Consider the following 21,374-nt stretch of genomic DNA (forward strand, 5'->3'; position numbering starts at 1 on the left):
AGCACCCACACCTTTTCCGATGACTTCCAGCAGCTCCTTTTCCTCCTGGGTCAGCTCGCCTTTCTTTATGTGAACCATTGCTTCCGCCAGCTTGACGGCTATTCTGTGTCTTCGGGAGTACTAAAAAGAAACGACGTGTCTGTATTAGGAAAGCCAGCCGCAGTGTTAGGCAACTTGCGACTAAGACACTAAGTAGCCAACCGCGGAAGCATTCGAATTCTCTCCTCCTTCCAGGCGCTGGCGAGCAGCGGGCGAGCTCGGGCGAGCCGGGCGGGCGGTCTCCGTAGGCCCAGCGGTAGTCCCGGCCCCCCGCGCCTCGTTGGCCCGGCAAGGAGGAGGAGCTGCAGGAGGCAGCAGCGAGGCTGTCCCATTGGAAGAGCCTGGGGAGGAAAAACCAAATGGAGAAAAACACTGGGGGGTAATTAAAAGCTTCTTGCACGTTTCCCCCAAGCCACTCTTTCCGGTTCAGATATTTAAGGGCACACAATAATTAAATTCTCTATCTGGAACTTCTATGTTCGAAAATTTCTCCTTGGGCCTGCATCTCCCTGGTTCTCGCTATACAACCTCCCCCCTTTATTTCCCTGGAAGTGGAGCGGCCCGGGCCGGGGGCGGGCTGGGAGGCGGAGCGGCGTGGGAGGCGGGGCTGCGCCGAGCTCCGTGTGGATGTCAATGTGTCTGTCCTTCACTCCTCCATTGTCTGCCACCACCGCTGCCGCTTCTGCCACCGCCGCTGCCGGGATCGCCGCAGCCCCCAGCCTCGCGCGTCGCCGCTACCTCCTCGGACAGGTGAGAAGCAAACCAGGTAGGGCAGGGGAGAGCCGGGAAGCCTTAGACCACTGGAGCCAAAGCCCGACTGGGAGCTTCCCCTCCGGCCGAAGCTGCCCGGGAGGAAGCATGTGCCTGCTCGGGCGGCTTCCTGCCTCTCGGTGGGGAAGCCTCCCCTCCACCCCATTACGATCGCTTATACAGCGTATCGGTGCCCTAGAGTAAAGACCCACCGCTCGCCACGTTTGGCCGCCCCGAGAGACCAAGAGCGGGCAGGGGCTGGCCACGCGGTGGGAAGTGGCGGGTGCACAGCGTCTCGTGCGTGGCACCGCCAGATGCAACTCCGGAGGAAGCCAAGGTTGAGGCTCTGAACTACGGGTGGGGAGGAAAGGAGAGCTCCCCATTACAAGCGAGGTGAAAGCATGTGAGAATAAGTCTCTTCTGGCAACCTACCTCTCGCCCCCACTTGTCATCTCCTCCGGCTTCTGTGGAAGCTGTAGAAGGAAACCGGATCTGATCGCCCTGTGTGCCTGTAAAGGGTGTTTGGAAGCAATTTACACGTGCACTAATACTTGATTTAGGAGAGACAGTCAAGGGGGAGGGGGGAGGAAGGGCCTCTTCACTCTGCTAGAGTTCCCAGTCTCTTTGTAACTCAGATCTTGAGATTTATGGAAATAGGGAGGGGAGGGGGAAGGGGCGGAGATTAAATTGGTGTTGCTGTCTATATATAGCATTAGATTAGCCTCTTAATCCAACCTTCATTCAACTGTAATATGTAACCTCAAGCTTTCACTATGGGAAGCTAGGGGATAAATACAAGTGTGCACCCTCCTGTGGCTCAGCCACAAGACTTGCTTGCTAATATGAAGTCAGTCATTCCTCCCGAGTGCTTATCCATAATATATTTACAGCATTGGTGAAAGCTTGTTTAGAAATTAGTGTTTACTGTTTTTCTACAGTCTAGTATTAGTGTTTCTCCTAAGACCCTTCTGCTTCCAAGAGAATTATTTGAATGATTACGTAGATTTTTTTTTGTTAAGCATCCCTCCCCACCACTCTTTCTCCCTTCTTGTGCCATATATGAAGTGAAATGTATTTTCTTCTGGCCTTACACCTTCATTTCTTGGAAGCATTCACTAACACTTCTGAAATCCTGGAAGATGTTCACCCTTATTTCCTGCCTTTAACAAACCCCCTCCCCCCCCCAATCCCAGATGTTTTCTTGTCTAAGGCTTCATCTCTGCAGGCTGGGACAAATCTGAGCCAGAACATCTCACATGAAAATGGTCTGAAATTATTCAACTCAATGTATAACAAAGAAACTTTTGTTCAGGGATGCTTTAATAATGATGTGACTGTTCAAACAAGTAGTAAGGCTTTTGAGTGACCCATCTTTTGTAACACTTAGAATGCTGCTATTGCCACAGTTACAGCTGATTGAAAACACAGTCTCATGAAGGAGCAACCCACAAACCTAAGAAAATGCTTACAGAGTAACCTTTCCTTACCAGGTGATTTAACATTCTATAAATCTGAAACTCCAATACTTTGGCCACCTCATGCGAAGAGTTGACTCATTGGAAAAGACTCTGATGCTGGGAGGGATTGGGGGCAGGAGGAGAAGGGGACGACAGAGGATGAGATGGCTGGATGGCATCACTGACTCAATGGACATGAGTTTGGGTGAACTCCGGGAGTTGGTGATGGACAGGGAGGCCTGGCGTGCTGCAATTCACGGGGTCACAAAGAGTCGGACACGACTGAGCGACTGAACTGAACTGAAGGGATATTACAGAATTGGGTGCTTCATTGCCAGAATTTCCATCTCTTCTGCCAAATTGGGGCCACGGTTACTTGAAGGTCACACCTGTTTGTCTCACTGAGGTTGTCAGTTTCTGAAGGATAGCAACTTATTACTTGTTTTCCTGGTGCCTTGTTGATATTTAGTCCTCTGTGACTACGTTCATTCAGTAAATCTAGGCAGCTAGAAATAAAGCAGCTAACATCTGCCTTGAAATGCATGTAAATAACATGTTAATTCTAAATTTCTAGGTAATGTAATGGGTAGTGTTTATCATATGGGTTACATTCATTGTTTTGTACAGTGTTAATATTGAATGTAGGAATAGGACTGGCTAATGAGCATACCTCAGACTTGTTCAAGGAACTTTTTTTGTATGAAGAATGTGTTCACATCAAAGAAGTTTTGTTGGTAATAAAACAGCTACTGCTTACTGGGTATTTAGTCAGCACCAGATAGTCCACCAGAAGCTTTGTATAGGATTAGTTTAATCGTTGTTGTAATGATCCAGAAATTAGCCAATATTACCCCTGTTTCTGAAAATAAGAAGACAGAAACAAAAAGAAGTTAATTTGCCCACAACCCTACAGTTAGGAAGTATCACAGCCCAAACTGGAACCTCGATCTGTCTCCAAAACCTTTTCTCTTTGCGTTATTCTCTATTTATGTGGCTGGAAGTAAGGGGGAAAGTATATATTCTTATGTGGTTCAGTGTGACAAAGATAGAAAAAACTCTCCAGCCTCTTCCCAGTTTTTCTCCATGTCCTACAACCCACAGTGTCTATTTTTCTCCTACCTTTACTAAGAAATTGTATGTGTTTATAACTTGCAGGTGTATTTCCACTTTTTTTTAAACAAATGAAAAGTGTGCTAACACACTTGCACACTGTGTAATGGAATTTATATGATGCTTTGGTTTCTTTCCTCTTCTGTGGGGAAAAAAAAAAAAGATGTCTGAAATGTCTGAAATTCTCATATGTGTCCCTGTCAGCCCTTTGCCTACTCCTAATACCCTGGACTCTCCGCCGATTGCAATGGATTCCTAAGTAGCTTGCTTCCCGTCCGGCTCATTCAAGGCACCACCACCAATAAACAGTGAGCGCTCATCATCTACTGAAGGGTGAGACACACTTTGTAAAGACAGAACTGATTCCCTTAAAAACCTGTCGGTGGCTCTCCACTGGCCGCAGAGAAGAGGCTCTGCTCTGGGCTGGAGGTCTACTTCCAGTTCCTCCCCATGAGCCGCAGAATAGAGGCCCAAGTCTGGTCTGGGAGGCTCTGACTTCTGGTCCCAGCCAGCATTTCCAGTCAGCCAGCCCTTCCCACATACTCTGCTCTAAGGTCACCTCACTGCTGATTCCCTAACATGCCAGTAACTTCTACCCCTCTGTTCCTGCTTTTCTCTCTTCTTGGAATGACCTCCCTTTCCTCTTTACTGAGTGTTTCTCTCCTTCCCAGATCTGATCAAGTGTCAACTTTCAAGAAACTTTCTTCTACGCTATCCAGGAGGGGAATACAGGCCCCAGTAAACATGTTTATTCCTGTTCAACAAGGGTGATAAGGACAGTCTTTCCTCATGAGTTGCTGGTACAATTGCTGACATCCTCTAACGTTCTCCAATCTCCTTGTTAGCCCTGATCCCTCCCCGCACCCCTAAATTAACGTCTTTGCTGCTTCATCTGGAGCTCCATGAAATACCCTAAAGCCAGCACCTTTTCCACGGCTTTCTAGTTCAGCGTTTGTTAATCTATTTGACCCGTTCTCCTCCTATACTATAAATTAACTAGTATTAGTTTACTTTTGCTTCTCGAGACCGTGACCCAGTGTCTTGCGCTTAGTGTGTGCTCAGTGCGTACTGAGTTGAATTCAGCTTGATCTCTAAGTTATTTTAGGTAGATTTATTTCCCTACTTGACTAATCCTTCCTGGCAATGTGAGGTGATGTGGCACTAAGCACACATAGTCGTAACCAAGGGCAGAAAGTCTTTAAATGTTTTCAGTCTCAAGCTGCTTGACATTCTGATGAATGCTATCAACCAAGAAAAAAAAAATTGTTCATATGTACGTGTTACAAATTTTGCAAACCATTCCTGGATTCTCTTTGAAACCCTTGACTTCCAACTCTGTGCTTTAAGAGAATGCTGTTTGTGTTTTATTGCAGGGGAATAGCTCATTTTTGAGTGTTGTAACTTTGGGGGTAATGTTTTCCTTGACATTTGACTCTCTTGTCTTAGGTACACTTCTTGACTGAGTTGGATATTTGATGATCTTAAGGAATTTCATTTTCCTTTAGGTCTGAAACTAATATTATGGTTATATTTTAAAATATCCCTTATCTTTTAGACACGGGTACTGAATTATTTCTAACACTGGCTTTAATCTAATTTTGTGACAGTGAGGGCAGAGACTGAGTAAGAATATTAATGAGACAAAACTCACCATGCTGTTAACAGTTTAAACTGGGCAGTGAGTACATAGACTTCGTTAGACTTATTCTCTTTGAGATTTTTCCGTAATGACGTTTTGAAAAGGAAGGTTTGAGACTTCCCTGGTGGTCCAGTGGTTAAGACTCTGTGCTCCCAATGCAGGGGACCCAGGTTTAATCCCTGATCAGGGAACTACAGCCCACATGCCACAATTAAGGCATCCTGCATGTAGCAAGTAAAATCCTGTGCAGCCAAATAAATTTTAAAAAATAAAGAAATAAAAAGGAAGGTTTGGAAGTATTACAGCCTCTTAAGAAATTGTTGTTTCAGTTTTTTAAAAAAAAGAAAGCAATATGGATACAAATGTTCTTTCTCTGTTCTTGGAGTTTAGCTTATGCAGTTATCCATTTAATGTTAAAACAGTTACACCTAAATCTGCAAAAGATTGTCTTGTGAACAATGCATTTGCATAAACTGTTCATGTCACACTTTAACTTCTCCCCCGAATGAAGAAGGGGTAGGTGGCATATCTCAGCACTGTGTCACAGGCTTATGAATATCCTGATGTCAGTTAATCTTCATCCTTTTTGAACTCTGACAGAGTAATTTGCAGACAAGTCTGAACAAGGGGTGCAAATGTATTTCGTTTAACTGAGAAAATCAAGATATGAATGAAGTAGAGAGACCGATTTTCTTCTCCGTCTCATAGACCACGTCAGAAGACGTTTCCAAAGAAGGAGTACTTTGGTAATGTTGTGAGCAGCATCAGTGTAGTTAGAACAAATATCTCAGTGTAGGAAAATGAGGACCACACTCAGGTGTGCCTGACACACCCGTCCTCAGGGTTTGCTTAACTAAATGCTCATTTTGACACCTGCTTTCTGAATTCTAAAACTTTATAACTTGTGTGTCCTGATGTTTACATTTCTTGTATGATGTTTTGGACTTTTGAAATGTTAATATATCCAGAGGCCAACATGAAATATTTTGGTATCATTTATAATCTTGCAGATTTTTTTTTTTTTTGGAAAGGTTTTTAAAGCATATTTAGTTAAGCTTTAAAGCCAAGCCTTCACAATATCTAAGGCAGTGCAGCCAATCCAGTCTCATTGCCAGGTCATGTTGAAGTACACACTCGGGTGCTTCCAACTTCAACTCATATGTATTTATATTAGCTAGGTCACTGTGGAATTTAAAACTCTAGGCTGCTGCCTCTTTATCTCTGAGTATAGTAAAGCAATTGCAATAATTAAAAATAGAAAGCTATTTCTGCATCAGAAGGGAAAGGTAGTGTTTGCCTTCCCAATAAATACATTTAAGGTAGAAAATCGGTGTTTTTACGTCTTGTTATCTGATTGCCTTTGCTGGGTTTTTAGAACAACCCAGCAGACAAAGCAGCCCTTAAAACTACATTCATCAGCCTCTGAGTAAAATCTCTTCCTGGTCTGTTGATTGTGGAGTATAGCAGTCCCATTAAGTAGCCTCTTCTGACCTGGTGGGAAATGATTATGGATGAGCCCTGGGAGACAGCCAAGCACAGCCCCGTAGCCCTGAGAATTAGAGTGGCAAAGCCAAGGCTCTGTGATGAGGTGGCTTTTCCAAGGCAATCTCTCTTGCTTTCACTTTGTTCACATATAAAACAGGGATGGTAACCAAACTTACATGTGACTTTGAGGATTCTTGAGGATGCCCTGTGAACTATAAAGTGTTATATAAAAACTAATTGATATTTTTAGGGCCAATTCTCCCTGTTTTTACAGTTGAGAAGTAGATGAATAACAGTTGTAGGTCTAGGTAATAAGTCATTTTAAAGTAAAATTGTATAGAAATTAGTATTCATATAAGCCCTTCTCCCTACATTTTGGAAGAGATTCATTTTTCAAGAGAGACTTTCATAAAAGATATAATTCTAATAACTATCTCAGGATTAACATTATTTATATATATATATATATATGTGCATGTATATATATATATATTGATAAGAAAGATCTTGGTGCGTATCTGTTGTTTTCAGCAAATCCCAAATGATATATGTGATCTTTGTCTTCAAGAGGCTTCCAGTGTCCTCTAGGAGACCTGCCAGTCTCTGACACAATAAGGACTAGAGTCCTTTGCCTGTTCAAGTGGCTGTCTGGCTCCTTCCAGTCTTTCAACTTTAATTTGAACAATGTGGTTATTCCCCTATCCACCCACAGGTTTCCTGCTCCCAGAGTGCCCTCCTCCACACATTTCTGCATCACATTTTACTCAAATCCTTCTCAGCTCCTCCTTCAAACAGCCTTCTCCAATGCCTAATCTGAGCAACACAGTCCACATGTGTAGGTTCCCGAATGGGTGGCGCTCAGTGGGAGGGTCAGAGAAAATGAGATTCTGAACAGAGTCTGGAAGGACTGGTGAATTTGAGCAGGTGAGCCAGAAAATGGAAAACATTCCAGGGAGAACAACCCCTAAGAAAACAACTCCATAATATACTATAACATAAATATTTATAAAATAAATATTGCCTATAATTTTCTGGCTGACCGTCTTAGAACTAGAAATCTTTAAGTCGTAGAAGTGGTAGATTATATTTTAAAGCACACTGGGTTTGTTGTTGTTCTCAAGTAGTTTATGACATCACATGTTTTCGACTAAACTGAAAATTATAAAGCAGTATCTTTAGAATTGTTGGTAGCAGGAAAGTTAATAATGGACATGAAGCAATGGAAGAAAAAAATCATATACTTATTAGAATATTGTATCCTTGAATACAAACTGATTCAAAATTATCCAAAATAGTTAAAATATCAATAGTCAAAACATCTAGACAATCAAATGAGTAGGAAATTGTTTATGAAATTTATTTTGCAAATGAAATATAATCCATGGAACCTGTTTTTATCTATACAGTACCTTTAAAGAATTTTATTCTCTGATTTTTTTTCCAATTGGATTGTTCTGATTTTTTTCCTACTTTTATTGACGAATGGAATAGACTGAAATAGTTAAACCTGAGAGATGCAACTCAGGGATTTAGTAATCAGATTAATGTGAATCATTTTAATGCGGGATTGTGATTGTCATTAGGAGTTTCCACAACATTTTTTCCTTTATATCTACTGGGGAAAAAAATTTGTGATAATTTAAAATAATTTCTAAATTTTTTAAAATATAAAATCTACCACTATCAGCAGTGTATACAAGAATATTTTTCATTCTTAGCTCACTCTGATTTCTGTGCTGGGGCCATGGGTCTCTTCAACAAGTATCTTTTGGGCAGTTAAATACCAGCTAGAATGAACTGACCTGTTCTAAATTTGGCATGTGATGAGTGAAGAGTGCCAGAAAATGTTCTGATAGTCATATTTGTAAACTATTTTGAAAATAAAAGGTTTAGATAACTCACTGAATGACCCATTCTTTTGACAAACACCAAAGAGAGTGCGTTCATTGTTCTTGCCTGATTTTTTAACTGGAGGTGTAGCCTTTGGTATTTTTTGTTTTGTTATCTTTAATTATCTTAATTACAGAAATGATGTATTAATAGGAAAACAATAATAACAAATTTGTGAGAGATGTAGAATTATGTTTCCTCTTCTCATAATCCAACTTATTTTTATGTTAGATGAGGACTTTCAGAAAATAATTGTTAGATGCACTGTTATTTTGAGGAGTCCTAAGTAAATCTGAAGACAACCACTGGGCAGAGAAGGGTAACAGTAATGAATATTAACTCTTCGCACTGTGGAGACTTTATCATAAGCCACTGCGAGGTATGCAATTTTATAATATTCTACTGTCATCCTTTTTCACATATTCACACAAAAGACTTGAATGGTTTTCAAACCAGCCTCTATGGCTTCCTGGATTTGTGACTATTTCTAAGAAAAAAAAAGAACAGGACATACGTTCTTCTCAGTATACAAGGTAATAGAAAGGGGTTATTGTAAACAGGAAGGAGAAGCCCGTGTTTCTGGTACAGAGGAAGCTGCTGGCTAGAGGAAAGGATGCCACTTCTCCGCGTGGAGGAGTGTGAAGATGGTGTTTACATTAGGGTCGAGCCTCTGCAGGAAGCAAGTTGAGCACTGGCTCCCACAGTACCAGAAACCAGGGAGCCATAAATTTCCTACTATTTACATGTCCATGAGAGTCAGGATTTCTGTTAAATCCTCTTGCTAAAGATGAATGTGTTTGTCCTTACTAGAACTCCACAGAGAACTATTTGGCGTTTTGGAGGTAACATATGCTAATTTAGTTTATCCAAGTGCTGAACTAGACATTAAAATTAATATTTATGCTTCACTCTCTCTTAACTCTAAACCCATAAAATCCATAAGGCAAATAATGAAAAAGCTGCCGTCAAGGATCGTGTAAATTGTTACCCTACAATTTTGGTTGGTTCTTCGGAGGAAGTGCATTCTGAGGAGACAGTTGATGGGTTCTGGCCCTGGCTGTTCTGTGCTTGATTTTTCCTCTTTGATCTCTGCTGTTATCACCAAGGTTAGAATGGAATGCATGGCCTCAGACAAGTGGCATGACATCTCAGAGTCTTATCAGAGTCTATCAGAGTCTTAAGCTTATCAGAGTGGGTCTAGGTTTAGTTCTTCGGGTTTCAAAGTGTTCCAAGCTTCATGGATAGCCATTATAAGTTAAAAAGTAAAAAACAACAACAACATACATCGAATTGTTAAAGCATTACTAAACACAATTTGAAACTCAAATTCATCATGTGATGGACTTTAACATACTGGAGACCATTCCTTCTTAACTCACACTGCCAGGTAATTTTGTGCAGTGCTTGGCTCAGAAGTCCACCTGCTAGAAAGTGAGCACCAGGCCTCTTATCTATGCATCTTGTCTGGTCCCCACTGCATCCCTATTGCCCAGAACCAGATAGGGCTTCCCGGGTGCCGCTAGTGGTTAAGAATCCGTCTGCCAGTGCAGGAGACGTTAGAGACTTGGGTTTGACTCCTGGATCTGGAAGATCCTCTGGAGGAGGGCATGGCAACCCACTCCAGTATTTTTGCCTGGAGAATCCCATGGACAGGGGAGCCTAGCAAGCCCCAGTCTACAGGGTTGCAAAGAGTCAGACAAGACTGAAGTGACTTAGCACAGCACAGTGTATGTTTAATAAGTGAATGCAAAGAAGTTATTCTCTATATATTTAGGCTTTTTTAGAAAGTATACATGAGAGTTTGTAATTGTGCTCTGGTCTTCTTTCCCCCTTTTAATTTGAGTTTGTATGCTGCTGCTAGGTCACTTCAGTCGTGCCCGACTCTGTGCGATCCCACAGATGGCAGCCCACCAGGCTCCCCCGGCCCTGGGATTCTCCAGGCAAGAACACTGGAGTGGGTTGCCATTTCCTTCTCCAATGCATGAAAGTGAAAAGTGAAAGGGAAGTCGCTCAGTCATGTCCGACTGTTTGCGACCCCATGGACTGCAGCCCACCAGGCTCCTCCATCCATGGGATTTTCCAGGCAAGAGTACTGGAGTGGGGTGCCATCGCCTTCTCCGTGAGTTTGTATGATTCACTCCTTTAAAATCATACCTGGGAATGCAGTCTCATATAAGTGTGCTGTGTCCCATAAGTCCCAGGGCTAAGACTGGATACTTATATCCAGTGTATGCTCTCCTCATTGTGAAATAGGCATGTGTAACTTTGTGTGTGTGTGCAACTCTTCAAATAAAGCTTCATCTGCTAGACAGGCTTGGGCAGGTTCCCTCCTGGGAGAATGGGGGCAGGAGTGGCCTGGGAGAACTCACAAGTGAGAAGACATTTGGATTTCTGCCCACCACCAAGTTTGAACTTCCTGAAGGTCCATTCCCATGTTTCTTAAGCCACTGCTCCAAAGCAATATTCTACCACTAGCTACCAGTCTTTTTTGTTTTGTTTTTCAGAAAATTCTGTTTTCTTCTCCTTGATTAACATGCTAAGAGAGGAACAGATTTCAATCCCCCTTGCCATAATAACTTACCATCTTATCTTCTGTTTGTACTGATAGTCATAAACATTCCCATCACTTTTGTGTTTGATACAAAATTAGCCTAAATCAACTGCGCCCTGGCATTTGACACCACTCCCTGCTAATTTTTTAAACTTAATTTTTTTCCGTTCACATCAAAGTTAAGGGTACAGAGATTTCGTATATACCCTCTGCCCACATACATAGCCTCCTCATTATCATCACTCCTCACCAGAGCTAATCAGTGATACATTTGTTTTGTCTAAAACTGACATTTGTCTAAAACTGACATATTGTTTGGCAAACAAAAATAAATCACTCAAGAAAATATCTGCCTGATTGCTGCTCTGATATGTGTAGACCCCTGTGTACAATTTTCAGTTCTTGAGAGCAAGGCCCGTCTTTGGCTTTGCTTGCCTTTTTTCCTCTGTAGTATGGGGTCTTCCAACCTTGACACTGGAAATTTTGGACCAGATAACCTTTTGCTGTAGGGGGCTCTCCTACAACATTATAGATGGTTCAACAGCATCCCTGGCCTCAACCTACTAGATTCCAGTAGCACCCCAATCCTCCCAGCATGACAAACAAAAATGTCTGCAGACACTGCCAAATGTCCCTTGGGGAAGAAAATTAAATTAACCCTGGAGTGAAGCCACTGCTGTGGCGCAGTGCTTGACACAGAGTAAGCTCCCCTCAAATGCTTGATAAATTAATAAATATGTTTAAACCACAGCTAGACATTTAATCATTGGGTATTTCTCTGTTTCATGCTACCATTTCCTCTAAATTCTCCGAATTTACAGCTTGAAGTTTCGTAGTAGGTATGCAGCTCTTATCACCATCCTCTTGTAGATAAAAATTCTAAGGGTCTCATCTAGCACAAAGGTTTTAGGACATTTTGTTAGTAAAACACCCTGAGATGTTATGTTTGAGGGATGGCTTTTCTAAAAACTGAAGTATATACAGTGTGTGTAGTTGAAGGTGTGTTTGTGTTTTTCAGAGTGTTGAGATATAAGAATGACATCAGCAAGATTAGGCCATCTGGGAAGCTGAGAGGGGTGGTCAGTTGCTGGGGGAAGGGAAGGGCCCAGGAGAGATTGCATCTGGGGAAAGTGGAAGCTCCCAGAGAAGGAGGTGTGCTTGCCCCAGGGACTTTGTATAGAGTTCATTAAATAGATAGCATGAATGGATAAGCAGAGTGAAACTATTTAGGAGTTATTTATACTTCTTGGGAGTTTTTGAAAATAACTTCATTGAGATGAAATAAAGGACATGATGTAATCATCTTATTTCAATGAAGAGGTTGTACAGTGATACTTAAAATGTAATTTCTGAAATATTTTAATTAAAAGGGAAGCAAAAATACAGTATTCAAAAACAAGATAAAGTTTAAGACGTGAAATAGATTTGGAAATGTTATAATGAAAATTTAATCATGATGCTTTTATGTCTTCTTAAGGAAGATTTAGATGAACATAATTAACTCTTAGTGTATTTTTTTTCACAGCACAATTCCTTAGGCTTTTGATCCCTCTTTCTTATAAAGTCATTGCTTAGCACAATTTAAGTTCCAACTGTTAATGTTCCTCACTGGAAACTATTGTTGTAAAATTTTGAGAAGACAACTGTAGTTTATTGTTTTGTACTTTTTAAGATAAATACTTTTGTTCTTTGATTTCATTGATTATAAAAGTGAAGAGGATATGATATGAATATAACAATAATATTTATATTAAAGAATATTTGACTGTATTTAAAAACATTCTTCTTTTATAGATAGGCTACTTAGTTTAAATTTTAATGTTATTGCAATTATTATAAATACTGAAAGTTATGTAGAATTTGCTGGGAGATAGAATGAAGCTTGTTGTAGAGGCTGGGTGATTTTGATTCCAGAGAGGAATCATGATAAAGATATTGACCAAACTAATGTTAAGCTGGGCAACAAAATTGTGTATTATTATTATAGGTATATATTTAGTTTATTGCTTTAGAATGTTCATAATTTAAGGTTTCACAGAGCAATTTAATTTCTTTTCTTTTGAGAGAATGATGCTGCAGTATTATCAACCCAAATGATCCCAAGACAATGTTTTATACAGGATTTTATGATGTTTGTTCTTGCAGTTTTAGCTTTAATGGAAGGGAGAATAGTTTATAATTATGGACATATTTTTAGTTCTTTTTATGGAAATTATTTTACCTATTTGGAAGATAGAATAAAAGGTAATTCTTGAAACTTGCTCCTAAACACAAGAGTATTTCCCTAGAATATTGCAGTGAAGTGGCTCAGTAATATTTTGAGTTTTGTGCGCTGGTGTTATTGCATCTTTACAACACACTTTATTCTTTGGGTATAATTTTGTAGGGCAACAGTATTATACCCAAAGGATAAAGTGTGCCTGGGAAATCCCATGGACAGACGAGCCTGGTGGGCTGCAGTCCATGGGGTCACAAAGAGTCAGACACAACTTAGCGACTAAACAACAGCAAAAATAATTTTTAGTATCAGAATCAATCAGAAGTCTTTTTGTTTCCATTGTCTTAAGTAATATAGATTGTACACAGAGAGTTTCACTTTGGAGTTTGGTATTTTTTCTTTTCTTTCCTGCTGTAGACACATAGTTTTGAAATTTGGGCAGAATGCTCTGCAGTTACTTTATTTGAAAAATGCTAAGTGAAAAACTGCCTTTCTTTGAGTATATTTTCATCTTCTTCTCAAGTTTGTGTGTTGAGCCATGGGGAATGCTTTGGAACTGCATTCCCTGTCATGATAGCCACTAGGCATGTTGGCTGTTTCAGTTTTAATTAGTAAAAATTAAATAAAACGAAGCACTTTCTTCCTCATTCACACTAGCCACACTTCAAGGATGCTACAGGTGTCTAGTGGCTACCATATGAGACAGTGCAGATACAGAACATTTTCACTGCCATACACAGCAGTGTTAGGTACACCTTTCCAGGATGGGTGTGGGCAGACTACAGCCTGGAGGCCCATTTTGAGCTTGTATTTATTTTGTAAATGAAGTTTTACTGGAATGCAACCAAGACCACCTCTTTGCATTTTGCCTGTGGCTACTTTCAGGCTGTAACAGCGAAACTGAAGTTAGACTAGAGACCTGGTAGCTCGCAGAGCCTAAAATACTACCTTTCTGTCCCCTTCTGGAAAAAGATTGTGACCCCACTTTAGAGGATCCATATTCATAATGTCGAGGTTGTTTGAATAGCAGTTATTCTATGTGTAGAATATATTAGCGGTATTAAATGCCTTACATAAAATAGGTTATCATACTTGAGAGATGAGCCAGACCAGGACAGGCAAGATCTTTTACTAGTTGAGAACAGGCTTCCCCTAGGAGGGACAACTGGAAGATATGTCTGTCTCTGATTGATCAGACACTTTCCAAAATGGAGAGAATTAAAGAAGAGTATAAGGGAAGGCAACACACCAGGTGTCAGTCTACTCAAGGTGGGCAGGGCAAGTGGCAGAATTAGTCTACAGTAGCCGTGAGACCCCTCAGTGCTGCCGGCCCCTCGTCACACTGCTGCCCAGAGTCTGGTTGGAAGTGAGAGATGGAATGTGAAAAGGGCGTGAGATCAGTTAGCCATTTAGGCTCAAATAGAAATTGGTTTAAAATTATTATTTCATTAATAGAGGACCTGGTCTCTAATGTTTGATTAAGTGGATCATTTTAGTATTTTTATGACCTCATCTTCTAACATTTCCAATTTTACATACAATTTTTTAAAAATATGTACTGTTTTAAACCATGGAGTATTTCCATTTTGGTGGGACATGAGCTTATTTTTCTCTGTGAATGTTTGAGTTACAGTGTTCTGAATGGAAGCCAAATTATCATGCTGTTAGTGGATATCAAGTTATAAATTGTAATGCAGTCTTATAACTGTGAGCTTTTTTGGTTGGCCTAGGAGAACTGCCGTTGTTGCTCTTCTGCTGTGACTTGCCCAGGTTTAGGCTGGTGGAGTTTCTTAGTCTATGTGTCCTTGCTCTTCTTTGGCCAGGAGTCAGTGAATGCCTTATAAAGGCTGACCCTCTCTGGAGCAGATTATAATGTAGCACCGGAGCTAAATTTAGAGAAAAGCCAAGCCTCTGCTCCAAATAGTAACAGCTAAGTGATAGAAACTTTTGGTGAACAGAATATCTTCTCTTAGTCTTTCAATACCACTAGGTGAATCTCTATTTGTGTGTGTTTGTTTATTTTAATTTTTGATGTTGTGTATGTCAAAAATCTTTGCATACTTTTTTTAAACATTTATGTGTTCTTACCTTATTTTCCACATAGAATATGTTCAGGTTGTATAAAACAAGCCCACATAACTGAACTTTGAAGATGCAAACTTTCCTGTTTAAAGCTAAAGAAGGTATTATAAACAGAGCTAAAGAATTTTTAAAATAGAGTAATTCACTCCTAGGTAGGTTGTGTTTGGTGGTAATTCTCCATTAGCAGGAAAATTTAAATAAGATAATAAGGTAATTAGAGAATTCAATGTATTTATACTGTAGACTCTAATAGAAGGGGCACACACTTTAAAAATATTTTTAAATTCTGAAATAAAAACATCTTTGGCAAAGGGTAATGCCTTCCTTACATGTTCAGCTACTGGAGAAGTTTCAGGCTCTATTTTTGGTTTTGTATCTCAGTACAAGACCCAAACCCTTTAACAGGTATTTTTTTCTTTGCTAACACAAGAAAATATTTTGTATGGCATTTGTTGTGTTTGGGGAGGTATGGAAACATCAAGGAAACCACATGCACACTTAGGTATATTCATTACTTGTGCCCCAGTGGAAACGTTTGCTGATCTAGAGTGAATCTGTTGAAAATGCCAACAGGGAAAATCCTGAATGAGAGAATTTTTCTGTAAATATTAGAAACTCTATTTCCAGTGCCTCTCAAGTGAAATAAGATTTCACTGATTAAGGTTATTGCATTTGTAACTGTTTCACTATGCAGCTGCTGCCCCTACGCGTACACCTGTCAATCCCTTCTCTACTCTTGACCTAGGGGAGCCCCACTGTTGTTTCACCTGCCTCATTGTTCTGTAAATGTTTGTGTTTTATCTCTGCTGGACTCTGTGCTCTTTGAGGGCTTGGAATCTAGCTTAGTCACCTTTATATCTAAAAGCAGAATGTAGTAAGTTCACTTTATAAGACTGGTAAAAATTCTCTCTCTTTAACCATGAAAGAAATTACTTTTGGGCTTTGTTACTTTATTTTTAATGAATTTCACTTGTGAAATGGCGATTCAAGTTTTTCCATGATAAATAGATTGCTTTCTCTGTGAAAATAGGTGTTTCTCTTCTTTCACGGGATGGGTGGGAAGAAAGTTTTGGTACATAAATTGAATAATAATTTTTCCACATTCTTGAGAATGTTTTTTAATTACAATTTTTAAAAACTTTGAAAGAGAAATAATTTGCTTGACATTGTCTTGAATTGTTTGGTCTTCATAACTTAGGCAATCTAGATACATTTTCAGATTGTAATATTTATGTCAGCAAGGTTATTCTCAGTTTGTAAAAGCTCATTTTAGAGCAGGTTTTTCACTTTTTAAAAAGATAATTTATGATATTTTAAATTATTAAGTTCAGTAGAAGAATTAAAAAGCCCACGTATGCATCCTCTGAAGTAAACAAACAAATGAAAAACTGTTTCTTGTCTCATTCTTAAATGTTCCTTGCCTAGAAAAGCAAATATTACATGTACCTCCTTTTAACCAAAAAATTATGCTTTGCACTCTTTTATTCAATTTGCTTTTTTCCTTCACAATTTCCCTTGAACATCTTTCTCAGTATGACAGCTTATTGACAATTATTTATTCAATACTTGCTCTCAGTGTTGTTTTATGTGCTAAAGATACAATTTTGAGTAAAACCTGCGAAGTCCCTGCCCACAGGGCGGTTACACTGTCATCAGGGGAATAGACCATGGCAAACAAATACTAAAAAATGCCAGGGGCTGCTATGAGCAATGAAGAGAAATAAAGCTAGAGAAAGACACGGAGCCTTGTGAGTCGGGATGGCCTGGGAATTTCTCTGAAAAGGAGGTGTTTGTGTGCAGAGAGTAAAGCCACATGAATGCCTTGGGAAAGAGTCTTCCCAGAAGAAAAATGACCTTCCCTGGCCCAGTGGGAAAAGCAGAGGGCTGGGTGACTAGAGGGGTGAGTGATGGGAAAACATAAGTGTAGGAAGCTTGATCAGAGAGGTAGCAGGGCCGTATGTAGTACATTTGCATCTAATTCATTTTGTAACGCTTCATAGTTCCATTCAATGGCTTATTATAACTTATGGAACCAGATACAGGTTTATGGGTATTTGACTTTTTCATTTATTTATGCATCCAACAATGTTGCAACTAAATCCTTTTATATACACATGCGTATATTTACATACTTACATGGGTATAACTAGAAGAAATTCCTTGTAAAGGAATTGCTGGACCATAGGTTTTGTACATGTAAATATTTATATTCACCAAATGCTTTCCAAAAGTATTGCATGGAGTTTATCCCTTATGCCAAAGTTTATGTCTATGGTTATTATACTTATGTCTTTTGTCAACACTAGATATTATTAAACTTTAAAAGTTTTGCTAGTTCAGTAGTTACAATTATCTCATTTTGAAAAGTATATTTAGATGACTAAAGTCAAACATACTTACTGGAAATATATTATATGGGCTGTTTATTTGAAGCACATAATCTTTATTTTTTTGTTTTCAGAAATTTTATGAATAAGCATCAGAAGCCAGTGCTAACAGGCCAGCGGTTCAAAACTCGGAAAAGGGGTAAGTTGTGTTGTGTTTGTGTGTATATGGCGGGGGCAAGGAGGGCAGGGAGGTGAGGAATGTTATTTAAAGTTCTAATCAATATATAAGTTTGGAGATTGTCAAATTTAACAGTATAAAACCAGTTATTTTACTAGCAAAGGCCAGTTTCTTCAGGAGTAGCCCAAAGAAATTGCAATTCTGGATATTTGAACTATGGGGCAAATCAGAACAAGGATGAGGAACTTGCTCTAGTAGAGAAAAGAGGGAAGCTGAGAGGGGCTGTAATAACCCAAGAGTCACATTAGGAAGCTGGAAGTCCAAAGTATGGAGGCTTCTCATAGGCTGCACTGGTACACTCTTTGATTGGCTGGGCTTTGGTTAGGTGGAGAAAAGTTTTCTTCTTCCTTCTGGATAGTAAAGTAGGCAACAGCTTTCTGTTGGAGACTAGAGATGAGGGCATTAAGTCTCTTCCTGTTTGGAATAATTGATGGTGCGTGAGAGGGTGTAAGAGCTCCCCCTACAGGCATGTCTGGACTCCAGTTGTAGCTGGAGTGAAGTGAAGTGAAAGTCATTCTGTCATGTCCGACTCCTTGCAACCCCATGGATTATACAGTCCATGGAATTCTCTGGGCCAGAATACTGGAGTAGCTAGCCGTTCCCTTCTCCAAGGGGATCTTTACCAGCTGAGCTACCAGTGAAGCCCACTTCTATGTGAGGTTTCTTAATTCCACAAAGAAGAATTAGTATTATCTTTGTTCCCACCTAACCTCACTAATTCCTGTCTTTTGAGCTCTGACTGTAAAATCTAAAGTTCTGCATTCCAGCTTCAGAACTGCCAGTTATTTAGGAGTTTGATTTTTGAACAAGGCATTTAACTTGTCTGAGCTTTGTGTCTTTAGCTACAAAATGAGGGTAATTATGTCTGTTCAGGTTGCCTTAGTCTTATGTGAGGCTATGAAGGCAATTGATAAACTTCACTATTTTTGACATTTGCCTTTGCACTTGTGGTTTTTGCTTTCTTTATGTTTTTAAGAAAATGTTCATATGCAAAGATAGTAAAGCTAAGAGATGTAAAAGGAAAGAGATATAAAAGAGCTGTAACTGTTTCAGAATTTTGGAAAGTCGAATGAAATTTACCTAAATATCTTTAAAACTTTAAAATTCATATTTTCAAGTGTCTTTTATTGTGGGAAAAGTAGTGATAAAGCCAGTTTGATGGTGGCTGTTAAAACATCTGTATGTGAGTGACTCCTTTCATGTTCATCTTACCATTTCTCTGTATAAAGAATTTTTAAGTATTCTAAATATTTAACCAGTTTTGCATAATTTATACAGAAATCCTCTTGGATTTAAGAATAGTTGAGCTAAAACTTGATTGGAAAACTTTTTAAAGTATGAAATATGGCATGACTAACACTGAGGAGAGTGACTGAAAAATATTTAAGGAAGTATCATGTGTAAAGATAAAGTGTGATTGAGTATCTTTGTGAAGGCCTCACTGCTGATTATGAAACAGAAGCTATGTAATGGTCGTCTAGCACTAAATTATTGGATTGTTAACCTGTGTCAGATGCCTTTGGCATTCCCCACCAGTGTCTGTAGCTGAGGGTCTCTTGTAGTGCTGTCTGTGTAAGAAGCAGCCAACTGTGGTCAAGTAGAAAGAAAAGATTTCTCAATACAATGGGTCAATTGAATAAGAAGAGATTATAAGAATCACTCAGTAGCAGTAAGGTTAAATTTAACCATAAATGCTGCCTGCCAAAAAACTTCACATTCTCTCTAAAAAATGAAAAAAAAGTTTTAAAAACCAAAAAGGTAGTTATTTTGTACAGTATTTCTGTCTTATATGCTTTTATGTTTTTATTTTTTGCATCCTTGACTCATCCCCATAAACGAAGTACAAGTATAGCCTGAACCACCGCCTGTGTTTAGTCCTTTTAGAAACTGTGTCCCCACTTACACAATGAGGATTGAAATCTGGAAGCAGATAGCCATCCAAGGTGCCGAAACCAGCATGCATTCTTTGTCTCATTGTGTAAAGCAGTCTTGGGAAAAAAAATAATAAATAAATGACGTCGTTGATTTCCAAAGGACTTAATCAGAAATCTAGTCACAGTTAAGGTATTCTTGCTCCTGGTAATGTGATAATATTTAACGTATGCCCCACTGTGAGGTGAAGAAAGGTTTGCCACCACCTGCCCACTGAGGGAACGTGTTAATCTCAGACCTGGATCTTCAGCTCAGGCAGCTTTCTTAACGTGACGCTGATTCACGGTAGCTGAGCTCCAGTGCCAGGAGAGGGCCTTAGGATGGATTGCACAAGAGCAAACATGAGTCAACGAGTAAACTGGCCCTTACAGTCGGTCAGTTCTGAAACGGAAAGGTTGCCTCTCATACTGAACTGGTTTGCCTCTGATTCATCTGATGGGCAAGATTGTGCCTGCGTCTCATTGCTTCAGGAGTACGCACAGAGAGCCACCCAGAAATATGTTATCTATAATTTGCCAGTTGATCTAGATTTATATAACTCAGGTCTGTTGGGGATTTAAAGCTCCATTTGAGCCATTTTGTGCAAACTGCTGACTGGGGGAAAAAATGGAGTCAACCTCATTTTCTGCTTTTCATAACAGTGAACTGCCTCCTGACAATTCATCGTGCTTTGGCTTTTCTTTTGCTATTATGATGGGGCTGACTTCAGATAAATGGTTGGCAATTTCATAGAGCTGAGAAAATAAATCTGCAGAGGATATTTCAAGGTCATTTTAATAGGCTGTCTTCTGAAGCTCTGTCTTCAGTTTGTAACTATTCCCTAGCACAGCTAATGCTCTTCCCTGCCAAGTCAGTCTAAAAATGTTTTGTTCTTTTTTCTTCTTCTTAACATCAAAATGAAATATTATGGTGTGTGCATGCTAAGTTGCTTCAGTCGTGTCTGACTCTTTGTGACTCCATGGTCTGTAGCCCACCAGGCTCCTCTGTCCTTGGGGGTTCTCTAGGCGAGAATATTGGAGTGGGTTGCCATGCCCTCCTCCAGGGGATCTTCCCAAACCCAGGGATCAAACCCGTGTCTTATATCTCCTGCATAGGCAAATGGGTTCTTTAACATTAGCATGACCTGGGAAGCCCAAATATTATAGTGGGGCACATCATATAGAACTTATCCTTTATGAAATATGCACATCTTACTTATAAAATTTTCTCCAAAGAAATTATGTTTTCTACTGTGACTTTTGGGAATCCAAGAAGGATGAACACTTCTCGCCTGAGCCATTGTTATGCTTAGATGAAATGAGCGAGATGAAATGTTTAATAATTCAAGTGATCCCCCTCTAAATTTTGTAGAAAAATACAATTAAAATTAGTGAAAATAGGAGCGAGAAAAAATGACCAAACATCAGGCATCCAGAGTGGCCACGTACTCAGGTTTCTCTCTGAGGCTTTAGATCTGAGTTGGCGGTTTTAAATAACTCTTAAGATTTGTAATAAATGGTGTTAGGAACTAATGAAGTGAATCATTTAAGGTAATATATATTGGAAGTCAATCTGTGTGTATGGTTAGAAAATCCATGATACTTCGCATTCTTTTTCTCTACCTCAGTGACCTGCAGAAAAAGATGGTAGCTTATGTTATTTTTGTCACTATGTTGG

At 39.7% G+C, this 21,374-nt stretch overlaps 2 protein-coding genes and 1 non-coding gene across 5 annotated transcripts in view; 2 read left to right on the forward strand and 1 right to left on the reverse strand.

Annotated features, from left to right (window-relative positions):
* ANKMY2 (ankyrin repeat and MYND domain containing 2) overlaps window positions 1–456 on the reverse strand; it is a 45,660-nt gene extending 45,204 nt beyond the window's left edge. The window contains exon 1 of one of the 2 annotated variants that reach the window (XM_061413622.1): window positions 12–456. In XM_061413622.1, coding sequence (XP_061269606.1) covers window positions 12–78 — 67 coding nt within the window. In that variant the 5' untranslated portion in view covers window positions 79–456. The remainder of the gene's footprint in view (window positions 1–11) is intronic. The other variant, XM_061413621.1, reaches the window with a different exon arrangement.
* Window positions 457–647: 191 nt separating this feature from the next.
* BZW2 (basic leucine zipper and W2 domains 2) overlaps window positions 648–21,374 on the forward strand; it is a 62,371-nt gene continuing 41,644 nt past the window's right edge. The window contains exons 1-2 of one of the 2 annotated variants that reach the window (XM_061413619.1): window positions 648–789; window positions 17,683–17,747. In XM_061413619.1, coding sequence (XP_061269603.1) covers window positions 17,690–17,747 — 58 coding nt within the window. In that variant the 5' untranslated portion in view covers window positions 648–789; window positions 17,683–17,689. Of the gene's footprint in view, window positions 806–17,682; window positions 17,748–21,374 lie in introns of both variants that reach the window. The other variant, XM_061413620.1, reaches the window with a different exon arrangement.
* Window positions 5,114–5,186, forward strand: TRNAG-CCC (transfer RNA glycine (anticodon CCC)). Its single transcript has one exon. It is a non-coding gene; the product is annotated as a tRNA-Gly (tRNA).

Source organism: Bos javanicus, chromosome 4, assembly GCF_032452875.1.
Source record: "Bos javanicus breed banteng chromosome 4, ARS-OSU_banteng_1.0, whole genome shotgun sequence".
NCBI classification, from domain to species: domain Eukaryota; kingdom Metazoa; phylum Chordata; class Mammalia; order Artiodactyla; family Bovidae; genus Bos; species Bos javanicus.